The sequence below is a fragment of the Daktulosphaira vitifoliae genome, unplaced genomic scaffold (genome assembly GCF_025091365.1).
Source record: "Daktulosphaira vitifoliae isolate Bord-2020 unplaced genomic scaffold, ASM2509136v1 Scaffold_1, whole genome shotgun sequence".
NCBI classification, from domain to species: domain Eukaryota; kingdom Metazoa; phylum Arthropoda; class Insecta; order Hemiptera; family Phylloxeridae; genus Daktulosphaira; species Daktulosphaira vitifoliae.
Window position 1 is genome coordinate 50167764 of NW_026099572.1, and position 13186 is coordinate 50180949.

At 27.1% G+C, this 13186-nt stretch overlaps 1 protein-coding gene across 3 annotated transcripts; it reads right to left on the reverse strand.

Moving 5' to 3' along the window:
- Positions 1-2345: 2345 nt before the first annotated feature.
- On the reverse strand, positions 2346-13180 carry LOC126896364 (mediator of RNA polymerase II transcription subunit 1). 3 transcript variants are annotated; one of them, XM_050669071.1, is made up of 11 exons: positions 13068-13180; positions 12537-12566; positions 12273-12415; positions 11746-11879; positions 7410-7545; positions 7002-7248; positions 6747-6939; positions 5705-5906; positions 5453-5630; positions 5174-5396; positions 2346-5100 (listed from the first exon to the last, which is right to left on the reverse strand). In XM_050669071.1, exons 2-11 carry the CDS (start codon positions 12556-12558, stop codon positions 2580-2582), a joined length of 3999 nt encoding a protein of 1332 aa, XP_050525028.1. In that variant the 5' UTR covers positions 12559-12566; positions 13068-13180; the 3' UTR covers positions 2346-2579. The 3 variants fall into 3 exon arrangements, with proteins under 3 accessions (XP_050525028.1, XP_050525029.1, XP_050525027.1); XM_050669072.1 differs by lacking the exon at positions 13068-13180 and having other exon boundaries at positions 2346-5097; positions 12537-12893; XM_050669070.1 differs by lacking the exon at positions 13068-13180 and having other exon boundaries at positions 12537-12892.
- Between the last annotated feature and the right edge of the window lie 6 nt (positions 13181-13186).

A 13186-nucleotide genomic window follows, 5' to 3' on the forward strand; every position in this document is an offset into this window, starting at 1 on the left:
TTGGATGTGGTAGCCGTTTCTTAGACTCCCTCTCCGGAATCGAACCCTTATTTCCCGTTACCCGTTACAACCATGATATTGATATTAACTACTATCATAACATGAAACTAAAAAGTGAAAAATAAATATAGTTTAAAAAAACTAAAAAACACGCTTTTAAAGCACATCGAACTAAAAAGTTAAAAATAATTTTTAACTTTTTAGTTCGATGTGCTTTAAAAGCGTGTTTTTTAATTATATTTATTTATGATAGTGATTTTACTCTTTGTCAGATATCATTTATTCTTGTCACAACTATGTTACGACCCCTACTGTGCTACCGTTTTTTATTCTAAGAATCTGTCGTTATCACTAAATTGTAAACGATTAATTGTTATAATGATATGCTTAAACAGCAGAATAATGTGTAATCTCTGTTTGAACCCCATAAAAGAGTTATCAATTTAGTATATGTTGACCTCTAGTTGGTAATACTGGATATGGTGCAATACCCACTTGTACCGTTGTTATCAGCTGCTGTTGCTGTTGTCAGTACAATTTAACGTTTCTGTGGTTTTTAAATATGTGAGTGTTCTCTCTAACCTGCAAGCTCATGCATTGTTTAACGTGCTCTACGTACTTCTACACACCGTAGATGGTTTTTATGTAAGCTCATACAGTGCTCTGTTCATAATTGTGCTCTCAAACAAAACCACATTGTTGCTATGAACAATGTAGACACTATTCTACAGTTTTAATGCACTGCTGTCCTATGCAGAGGATTCAATGAAATAGAGAATATCAGCTCAGATAACCAAGTCAATGTACAGCTCATGTGATCCATAAAGAGGCAGCTCAGCTAAACATCAAGGAGTATCCAAACACCAGAGAGAGTATTTGTTATATCCCTTAGCTCATAAGGCGACAATTGCGTTTTAAATATATAAATTAATTATTTAAAGGTTATGTACTTTATTTTAGGTTAAGTATTATCGGTCCACATGATCCTTATAAGCTATTGACGCCAACCGTTAATTTAGGAGTGTCATGGCGCAACATTCTCAAAGCATTTTTTTTTTTAACTATGATCATCATACTTGATTAACAGTTGTAATAGCTAGTCAGTCATTAAATGTCTGATATGATAAAAAATTCCTTATTTTTGTAACTTACATGTAGTTTTACTGAACAGCCTGAAAGCCGCGATAATGATTACACTTGATTAATTATAATTAATGTATATAATTATATACATTACGTATTATTTAATTGATTATAACTAAAAATTAAATTTTTCTACAAAATTAATAATGAATAGTTATTTTTTCATTTTGTTACTGTTAAAAGGGAAAAAATTTATAAATGATTACCTCTTATTTTAATAAAAAAAATTATAATCATACGATGTTTTAGATTATTAGTAAATCATTGGAGAAATTTGCACAAAATATTGAGGACGTATGTTTTAATATTCTTCTCTCCTAAAGAAATGTTTCTATTAAAAAAATATATTATATTTATAATTTAATTAGTGATAATATTTTCTTAAACCGTGTCGTTTTTTAAAATTTGAAAACGAAGCTAATGGTTTTGGTTTAGAATGGGATTTATAAGTTTGCCGACGAGGCAGAAACCTTGATCCGATCCTAAAATGGCCTCCGCTCGTAAATGGGTCATTGGAGTAAATATAATTTATACCTATGAAAGTACAAAAAAAAAACGACTTCTTTCTTTATTTTCAATTGGTATAATACCCTTATTTATTTCGATAGAAAAAATATTTCTGAGAAGAAAATTTTGAGAGTTTATTTTAATTTATTATAAAATTTGTCTTTTCTGAAAAAATGCTTTGATTGTTAACAAGTTCTCATTCAAATGGGAAAACTTAGTAAATAAATACTTACTTTAAAGTATACTAAAAATTAAAAATAACATTCATTATCAAAGCTAAAAAATTGTTATTATTTTAAAACCTAATACATGAAAATTAACTTTTTTAAATCTATACCCTAGTTTTTTTGTCAACTATATCTAAATGTTATACATTATAACTAACAGTAGTGCTTTCACAAAAAAGCATACTTAATTTAGGGTTTACACTGATTTGTGAGTGTATACCCTTTAATATAAATAGTACTAAAGTTATTTTTCTAGGGTATAAGATAATTAAAAAAGTTATTAGTGAGTATAATCTTTACATCCTTCCTCCCAAACACCACTGATTACCAGCAACTATGGATCATAGATTATGTAGATTTTATATTTATTATTACTGTAGTTTCATTTTTAAATATTGATCTGGGCCTCATCTTTAGATATCAGAACATTTAATATTATTATACTTTTAATATTGATATATATATATATAAGGTCCAAAAATAATTTATATTGAGACAAGTTAGATGTTTACACAGATTATCTTTTAATTAAATATATACAATATAGAATAAAATATATAATTTACAATTATAATGCACAAATAATTCTGCTATAAAATGAAAAAAAAAACTAATAAATACTATATACATATAATAACATATAAATGGAATTCAGTTGTCAAATGGTTACCAAAAGCCAAAGGGCTCTTGTACATACAAAAATCATTTACCAACACGTACAAATGAATCATCTATCAATTCTTCATCAGTTATCGAAGGTGAGGCAGAATGTGGAGAAGACACTAATAACGGTGAAGGTACTGGAGATTTAAGAATATGTACTGATACTGAAGGTGTAGTTGAATAGTTTGTAACAGGGACAATAGGCTTTTGCTGGTAAGAGATGGAGCTAGTTGAATCTTCTTTTTTCTGTGAATAATCTTTACACTCTGATAATTCAAGAGTTGTGTCTGCTTTAGGTGCATGTAAAGATATTAATGGCATATCAATTTTTAAGCTATTTAAAATTGATTCTTTAGATTTACCAATTCGCTCTTCAACAGTAGTAATAGTAATACCTGGAAGAGAATTCAACCTTTCTGTCGTGCTTTTCTTCTGGTTAATGTAATCACTTTGAGAATGTTTCTTTTCAGTATCAATTTTTTTAGCTAAGTCTATAGGTTTGGAATCAACTTTAGAAGAATCATTATATTTTTTATCATCGGTATTAGTTCTAGCTGATAGTTTTGGTATTTGAAATTTACTAGTGTCCAATTGTTTTATGAAACTATCAACTGGATTTATAACTTTTAAAGGTTCTTCATCTTTGGCTGTCGGGCTAGATTTTCTCATATCAGCTCTTGCAAAGATAGATTTATCACTACGAACTTTACTAGAACTAGACTTTATTTTTGTGACAGTTAAATTTGACTTAGTCTTTGGCAAGCTGAATGATTGCTTTGTTTGTGAAGTGCTTGAGGTTAATTTAGAAAGTGTGTAGCCCGTTTTTTTACTATTAGTACTGCTAGAACTACTAGATTTTTGACCAGATTTTGGAGAGCTACTCAAAGAGCTTTTTTGCTTTGATTCTTTCATTCTAGTTTTATTAATAGTTATTTTCATTCCATCTGAACTATGCTTAACTTGATACGATTCAGGATTCTTCAAATTAGAACTAGAATTTAAAGATAATGATTTATCAGAAGCTTTTATGGAAAAATCTTTAGACTTGGGTAAATCAGAATCAATAGAATAATTTAATGTAGTTTTATCCTTTGATAATCTATCAATCACAGCATTAAGTTTTCTACATTTTGCTTGAGATTTATTAGGAGATTCAGTAGATACAGTAGTTCCAGGATCTTCAACATCACTTTTTTTAGAACTTGAAGATTTTATACTTTTTGGACTTTGGCTTAAAGAAGAATTACTTGAAGCATAATTTCTTTTTTCTTTATCTTTTGAAAATTCTTTGTTTTTCTGTTTTGACTCACTCTTAGGACTATGAACCGACAATTTCAATGCAGATAAACTAGGTTTACCTGAATTGGATTTTGGTGATGTAACTGGATACTTAGTATTGGCCAGTGATACACTACTAATAGATAAAGTAGGTGATGTACTTTGTTTTATTTTTTGATTAGATGCTAATTTCATCATCATAGTATTTGAAGGAAGTTGGTTTGAAACATAATCACATGGTGATGATGATCTACTAGAATCTGACATTTTAAGTGATCCAGAATGTTTTTTTACTTTTTCAGGTACATTTGTTTCAGATTCTAATTTTCTTTTCCTTTTTTTTTCTGCTTTTCCTTCAATATCTTTTTTACTTTTTTTTAATTTTTCTTCGGCTATTGTTTTTGCAGATATTGGAGTTATTGTTATAGAACTTGGTACATTAGGTATTGGTATGACTTCAATATTAGGTCTTCTATCAACAGTTACCTGTGGTAAAATTTGTGGAGATGGAATTGAACTTAAATCAACTGCCGTTATACTAACTGAAGGAGACTGATGAATTTTATCTAATTGTACATCTTTTTTATCATCACTTTTTAGCTGATTTTTAATAAATTCTTTTACATCATTTAGATCATTAAGATCTCTGCCATCATCATCTACATCAAATACTAATTGATTAGATTGATCAATGTCATCAGGGATATTATCAAACTCTCCTGATATTGATGAACTGCTTTTTTCTATTGAATCTTCACTAGAAGACTCAATAATCACTTGACCTGTATCTAGGGGTGGTTTCTCATCTTCGACTTTACCATTGTCATCATCGTCAAGTATGCTAATCAGTTCTTCAGTTTTTGTAGGAGATGGTTTCGAATTTTGATCAGGAGGATCTTCTTGAAGGCTGGCGTCCCTAAAAGAAGACTGCTTCTTTTGTTCTTCTTGATCAACATCCATTGGAAATTGATTAAAATCCATATCTGCTAAAAAATTGGGTTCTGAAATAAATTGATCTAAATCTCTTTGAATAATAGATGCAGGGAAGCAATCTAAGGCACCAGCTCCATCTAAGGGTTCTAGTTTAACATCAAGATCTGAAGAAAAATCAGGACCATTTGAAGGATCAGCAAAATGTTGATTTATATCAGGACCATCTCCTAAATTTGTTGACCCTCCTGTTCCTGAAAAGTTATTTTTCATATCATTATCAAGTGACTGTTGATTTTCTCTTTCCCAAGTTTGTATTAAACTTCGCATTGTGATTGGAATAGAAAAACTTCTGGAAACAATAAAACGTACATTAAGATTTAATTTAATTGTTTTTTTTTTAAGAAAGGAAGGAGAGGATATACCTTTGTAATACTTTGCTAGCGAATTCAGGAGAACTCAGTACAGATTCCCCATGAGTTTCTGTTGATGAAGTATAAACTTGACACTTAAGATTAGAAATATCTGATAAATTAAATTCAGCTGTAGCCAAACTTTCTTCAATGGGATGTTCAAAGGAAACAACTAAATGTTGCCATGACATTTCTTCATAAGCAGCAATTTCAAAAACCATAGTATTCAGTATTTCTAGAAAATAAAAACTGAAATTAATTTAATTTTTAACTTTAATGTTAACATCAAACCTTGTTGACATTCAGGTCGTACACAAGACTTGATTAAGCAGTTAAATAATGCCTGTTGTCGAAGATAAGCTATAACTTTTGTGACTTGAGATGGGTGAGTAAATTTTATATTTTGAATTAACACTCCTTTCAAATTGGAATCAGTCAAAAAATAGCAGTGTTGCTGATCTGGTAAAGACTGAACATTTTATTTGATTAAAATAAAACTCAAAATACAACAGACTAATATTATAAAAAATTAATTCATCTTACCACACTTAAAGGTTGAGAGCTAGGTTCAATTATCATTTTAAGTAATGAACGAGGTACTGACATTTCTAAATCCATTTGAATCTCAGATTTTATACTTTCAGCTAATTGTAGACATATTGGCATTGGTTCATTCAATCGTAAAACAAATACAGCAGGTAGAGTTATACTATTTTGCACAGTGAATGGCATAAATGTTGGTGTACTAAAAGATAATAAATTAAAGCATCAAATTATAATAAAGATCTATATAGTGAACGCAAACAATGAAGAATTAGAATATTAAGCTATACTCTGTAATAATCATGTTTAATCTATGATCAAACGTAACATTTCAATTCATAACCTAGTTTTGTAATTTATATATTATAATTAAGGAACAGATTAATATGCATTTATACATTTTATTTAAGCCACATTAAAGGGTCAAATTAAAGCAACTTTATTATAGGAATAGTACCATGTAAATTTTATTTATATGGTATTATTCCTTATACGGTTATTATATTTTTTAATTTTCAGAGGGAATAAACATCCCTTAAACATAATCAAAGTGCATTAGTGACATAAACAGCACATTTAAGTAATAAAATACGCAACACTTGTGTGATCAAAATATACAGCAACTAGGAAATTAGTTTGTATGGCAGGAGGCCAGATGGCCTCCTGTCATACAAACTAATTTCCTACCCCTGTTTAACGATAATAAACACTAATACCATAGATAAATTTACTGATATTATATTTTTTTAAATAAATTAATTTAAAAAAATTAGAATGAAAGAAATATAAGAAGGTTTCTTAAAAGGGAAAGAACTGCCATTAATATATATTAATAATTAAAAATAGTATTCTAATTACATTAGACTTGTGTTATGTTAAATCTCAATTTGAACAAAAAGAAGTTTGAGACCCTAAGTTTTCTTAAAATTTTAAAAATATTAATTATAAATTTTAAGGGATTTCAACACAGTTCAAGATAACAAAATATTTGACATATGAAGTATCTACTATATTTTTATTTTATAAATTACGTTAATATTACCTTAATCCTGCTGAACTTCTTGTTGCACCAAGAAGTGAAGCCGACTGAACATTATTACTATTAGCAGCTTCAATACAAACTGTGGCATAGTAACCAACATCTAAAGTATCTTTATCTAAATTTTTCATTGAATTGTTTTCCAAATCCAATAAATCATAAGGTGAAACAAAATAAATTATTTTCATTGGATGGCCTGAAAAAAACATGTGAATAATACAAATCATACATAAAAAAAACATATTATTTCTATTTTACCTCCTCTTCTTGGTTTAACAACTCCCAACGAAGTTTTATGAACCAAGGATATTAAATCTTTGTGGTATGTATAATGTACTTGAGCAAATGTTTCAAGATCTGTCTCTAATGTCTGTAAAGCATTAAAAGCGCGACATTTTGTTATCTTATCTGCATTTAACTGATAAATGGACGCAAGTCCTTCAAGTTGTGAAGTGAAATCTGCAAAGTCACAGTTGGCCAAACTTTTAATTAAATCTGCACAACTCTAAAACAAAAATATAAATATCAAATATATATATAAAAATTTGAAGGAAAAAAATTATTTTCATTTTTTATGTAACAAAATTTAGACAAAACAAATTTTATTTAATATTTGTTTAATAATTATAGAGTAGCATGAGTTAAAACATTTCAATTTTTTTTTACCTGAGGTTCTGATTTTCCATCATGATGAATTTTAACATCTTTAACTCCACCATTGTCTTCTAATATAATTTCCAAATAAAACATATCAGAAGACACAAAAATATCCTTTCCAGAAGGTCCAACTGTGAATTTTAAACTATATAATAAAAATACATTTAATATTGCATAAAATATTTAAATTGGATCAATTATTGCAAAATAATTTAGTTAGTTAATAAACAAATAAAAACTATAAGAAAACAGTAATATAGATAACAGAATTTACATATAGGAGAATAAATCTTTTAAAATATTTTTGATTAGAGTATTCATTAAGATAGGAAATTACACATAGGAACTTAAGATTTTAATGATCATTCAAAATTTAATTATTATAAAAGGGTCATTCCATGTGAAATCACCTAACGTGTGTGCTGGTATAGTTCAGAAATTTATATCATAGACTTCTTAAAGGTCATTGATAACAAAAATAATATTTTTTTTTATTATTATTTTTTTACCAGATAGCGCATTTTTTATAATTAAAAACATGAAAAAACAGCCTATGTTCTAGAGTCTATAACTTCACATCCAAATAAGCTATCATTGTGGAACTAGCACTGTTTTACTCATATTAAATAGTACTTCAATTTCATTCTTAAGTTTATGAATTTTGAATTTTTTTGAACATCGAAATTTTGATTTAAATTTTTAAAATTTTGCAATATTTTAATAGCAAAATTTAAAGGTCAAAAAATTTTTTAATTAAAATTTTTTTTTTCTTTTTAGAAACTTTTAATTATGTTCTTTTAACCCATATCATATTTGAATCGGTTTATAATTTTTTTTGTATCGTTTTACGGTCTTGAACACGCGTGGTTTGCTGAAAATAGCCAACTTTATCATCTCATTACACAAAAGTGACTGAACGAATTTTTTTCAAATTTACATAGCACTTACCTTTAGGCAATTAAAACGTCTGGTGAAAATTTCATGATTGAGAAATAATTTTAACGCCACTTATATTTTTGAGTGTAATAGAGAATAATTTTTATTATATATTTCAATTTAATTTATTCTAAAATATAATTTAATTCTATTTATACATACATATAAGTTTTATTTTTGTTTATATTATACCTAATTATTTTGATCTTATAATTTACAAAATTTTNTGGTCGCACAAAAATTCCATTCTGCTTCTAAGCCAAAATCTGCTGTGTAATAACATAGATTGGCCATATTTTTATAATTTTTATATTGGCTGCTAGCTCCGTCAGAAAAGTAGTGAATTTTTTTTATATTTGGCATGAAATCTTTTATTTTTTTAATTAAGTGAGATTGATAAACATAAACCGCATCTGTATTATGTGTCAAATGATCACTAATAATACAATAATTTTTTGTTTGTAAAGAATCAATTGCATTAGATTTATAATAAATTGTATAAGGATGTAAAGTTGCTTGAGAATTTACCCAGTGGTAGCTTTGAATTTCATCCTGGATCACGAACGTGAAATTCTCAGCAAAGTCGCCTAACACAATACACTCATTTACAGCAAGAGAGTTTTTCTTTTCACATAAGTACGTACACTGAGCTTTTGAAATGAAATGGTGTTTTTTAACAATAGGTAGCTGCTCAACTAATTTTTCCAAAAATTCTGCTCTATTTTGAATAATTTTGACAAGTGTTGTACGATCTGTGTGCACCCACTGACTATATACTATTTGATCAGTTATCGTGGTAGTATCTAAATTAAGCATTTGACGTTTGAGATTTTCAGGTCCAGGGCATCGATTACAATCATTGAGCATACATATTTCGTTATTNTGATTACAATCATTAAGCATACATATTTCGTTATTAATATCACAGACAATACTTTTTATTAAATCGACTAAGACTAAATTTAATTTAGCCCCTTCAACCATAAGTTTTATATTTTGATGGATCACGCACACGGATACGGAATGTGTACCACTTGCTCCAGCTAAAATACACCATTTAGGTTTTAATTCAGCAAATTTAAAAAACCAATTTTATCATTAGGATTTTCTGTTTTGTAATTTATATATAATTCTTTTAAGTTACACAAAATCAATCTTTTTTGTTTAGTAATTTTTTTACCATCGGCATCTTTTACATTAATGACGTCTTTCATGCCGGGACATACCCTGCTATAATCGTCATTATGATAAAAGTCATCAACATTTTTTACTACATTTGAATGAATTACTCGACCAGGTTTTTGAACGACAATGTCAGGTAAAACACCATGAACATCGACTAATTTTTTTACCTTTTTCACAAAGTATTCTGTGGCACCAAACTCTTCACAAATTTTTGAAACCGACCAAGATTTAGGCAACAGACTTAAAATTCTTATGTGTTGGCTAGTTTCATTGGTTTCATTAAATTTTATTTTTAAGTTATTTATTAAACTTTCATACTCTTTAACGACATAATTACCGTTAGAAATAAAATGTGTGCTATTANATAACGACATAATTACCGTTAGGAATAAAATGTGTGCTATTAGAAGAAGATGAAGGAATTTCATAAGCCGAGAAAAGTTTTTTTTTTACTACAGTACTTATAGCTTCAGCTTTTTTTTCAATATAACTGGTCGGCGAGTTTTACTTAAGTTTTTTAATAAAATAGGTGATATACCTAAATTGTTACAAGCGTTATTTATTGTTTCTAAATTATTTTCAATAGACTCCTACACGGGTTCTTCATGCTCAACACTCATATTCAAGTAATCAGCAGAATCTTTCAAACGTTTTAAACATGTTTTACATAAGGCCATTCCAGGTATTAATTCCAAATTTGAATATTCAAAAACGGTTTGTAGTTTTATTTCAATCAGACCTTTGCGAACAGTTATTTTATGTATATTAAATGAATCAGAACATTTTCTACCAAACACAAAATAAAAATAATCTAAATATTTTTTACTGTGATACTCACAAATAGTTAAAGAACAGTTTATTCTATAAGCAAGGAGTTGTTGGTTTTCATTAGAAAAATCAAAAATATTTAATAATAATTGATTATTAACACCGCAAACCGATTTGTGACACTCTTCGTTCACTGCTATACCGACTGAGCATTCCATAATAATAAATTTAAACTAATTATAATCAAAAACAATAATTAAAATCGATTTTATTAACACACAATTTACTAGTCACAACAATAAAAGTTACACATTGACTTGACTGCTTGGTGACACACAATAGTCATTTTAAATGGACAATCCTGTTATATTTAATAAAAATAGATAACCAGTTTTAAATGCTATTTAACATTGTCATATTACATGAAGAAATTGATACAAAAGTCACTATAAGTAATATGATAAAATTAATACCCTATGTATAATAAAGACAACCCATCGACATTATACTTTCCTTAGTACTAAACAAGAACAATAATTTAAAAAATAGTTGCCTACAATGGTATGTAGTATTTTATTTTCGTGCAGAATAAATGCAAACAATTAAAATTAAATGTTGAAAATTACGTAGTTTGTGGATTTTCCATAGTACGCAAATTGTAAATTTTGTAAGTTCTATAAGTGGCGTTAAAATTATTTCTCAATCATGAAATTTTCACCAGACGTTTTAATTGCCTAAAGGTAAGTGCTATGTAAATTTGAAAAAAATTCGTTCAGTCACTTTTGTGTAATGAGATGATAAAGTTGGCTATTTTCAGCAAACCACGCGTGTTCAAGACCGTAAAACGATACAAAAAAAATTATAAACCGATTCAAATATGATATGGGTTAAAAGAACATAATTAAAAGTTTCTAAAAAGAAAAAAAAAATTTTAATTAAAAAATTTTTTGACCTTTAAATTTTGCTATTAAAATATTGCAAAATTTTAAAAATTTAAATCAAAATTTCGATGTTCAAAAAAATTCAAAATTCATAAACTTAAGAATGAAATTGAAGTACTATTTAATATGAGTAAAACAGTGCTAGTTCCACAATGATAGCTTATTTGGATGTGAAGTTATAGACTCTAGAACATAGGCTGTTTTTTCATGTTTTTAATTATAAAAAATGCGCTATCTGGTAAAAAAATAATAATAAAAAAAAATATTATTTTTGTTATCAATGACCTTTAAGAAGTCTATGATATAAATTTCTGAACTATACCAGCACACACGTTAGGTGATTTCACATGGAATGACCCAAAATGTAATAAAAAATTTTGTAATAATAAAAAAAAAATAAAAAAGTTTTACTCCCTAAATGTAGTCATTTTTGTTTTTGAAAAACTCTTTTTGAACTTTAATAAATGAAAATAATCTAACTATTCAATTATTTTAACAATTTATCTTAAGTTTACCCAAGATGTCTGCTGACACTATCTAAACGTTCAACCATTGTTTGTAATGTAGTAACTTTAATATTTTGTTGTAATAAATCAAGTGATTTTTGAACAAGACTTTTTTCAGCAGGATCTACGTTGATTCTTTTTTCCTACAAAATGATTAATTAAAATAAACAATTACTCAAGAATTAAATAAAATAAATTATTTAAATTTGTTTTCAAAGCAACCAATAAAAATTTCAAGAACATGTAAACTACATAGTTAAGACCTAAATATTATGCTTCAATATTACAAATATTAACTACTTGCTATTTTTACATTCATATAATATATATGAACAAAGTCAATGATACATAAAATATATAATCAAAATATAATTAAAATTATATAAATTAAACTAATTAAAACTATTTATTTAGTTTTATGGTATAAGAAAAATAATTTTAAAAAGTTAATTTATTTAATTCAAATTTTAACATTATTAAAGATATTAAAAATATAATTTTTCTTTGTAACAAATTGATAATTTTTAATAACTTACTAGTAATGCTAATTTAATATTTTTTATTGAATCAGTCAGTGGTTTGTATTGAGATTGTAATGCTTTGCTACGCAGTTTTTCCATCATTAACTGCATTTGAAGTTTTCTTGATTTGTCTTCTGGAAGACCATTTTGAACCAAAACTGAAATAGACATAAATTACCAAATAATTTAATGATTCACGATTTTTACCATTAACACCCATTCACTTATGATAGCAAAAAATCTACTCGTTAATACGAGATAAATAATGGTGCATCTTACCTACTGAATGCGTGACGTTCATGGCCAAAACTAGTAATAATTCGCAAAAAAAGAGAAAGGGTATGTTACAAACTTGTTAGATTATACTTAACACTAAAAAATTGAAACAGTAGGATAAGTTATGCATAGCAAGACGTTTACACTATGTGTAACTCGGCGGTACGTAGAACAAATAGCGAAAACAATTATAATTGATTCATGTTGTATCAGAAAAATAACTAACACATTTAAAACAATAATCTTAGTATTGTTGTCTCGCAATTATAATATAGAATAGAACTTTAATAAATTATAATTAAAAGTATTTACTGAATATTTCGTAAAAAATAAAATATACGAATATGATTTTTAATATTATAATATTAATAACATAAATATTTTACTTTTAACCTAAAATATATTTGTATTAGTTCGTACTAACACCACAACGAAGCGGTATAAGTAAAACAAAAAAACTTAATCACTATTATCACTACAAATAGATTAGATATATGTTATCAATAGAATTATATCAATAGAATTTGAGCTTACCTAACTGTATATTGAACTCATTGCTTTAATTTAGTTGAATTTAGTCATTTCGTATTTCATCTTATAATATTTTTCTGCTCTTATGGCGCATTCAGATATGTTGTATAGTTAAGTTTTTG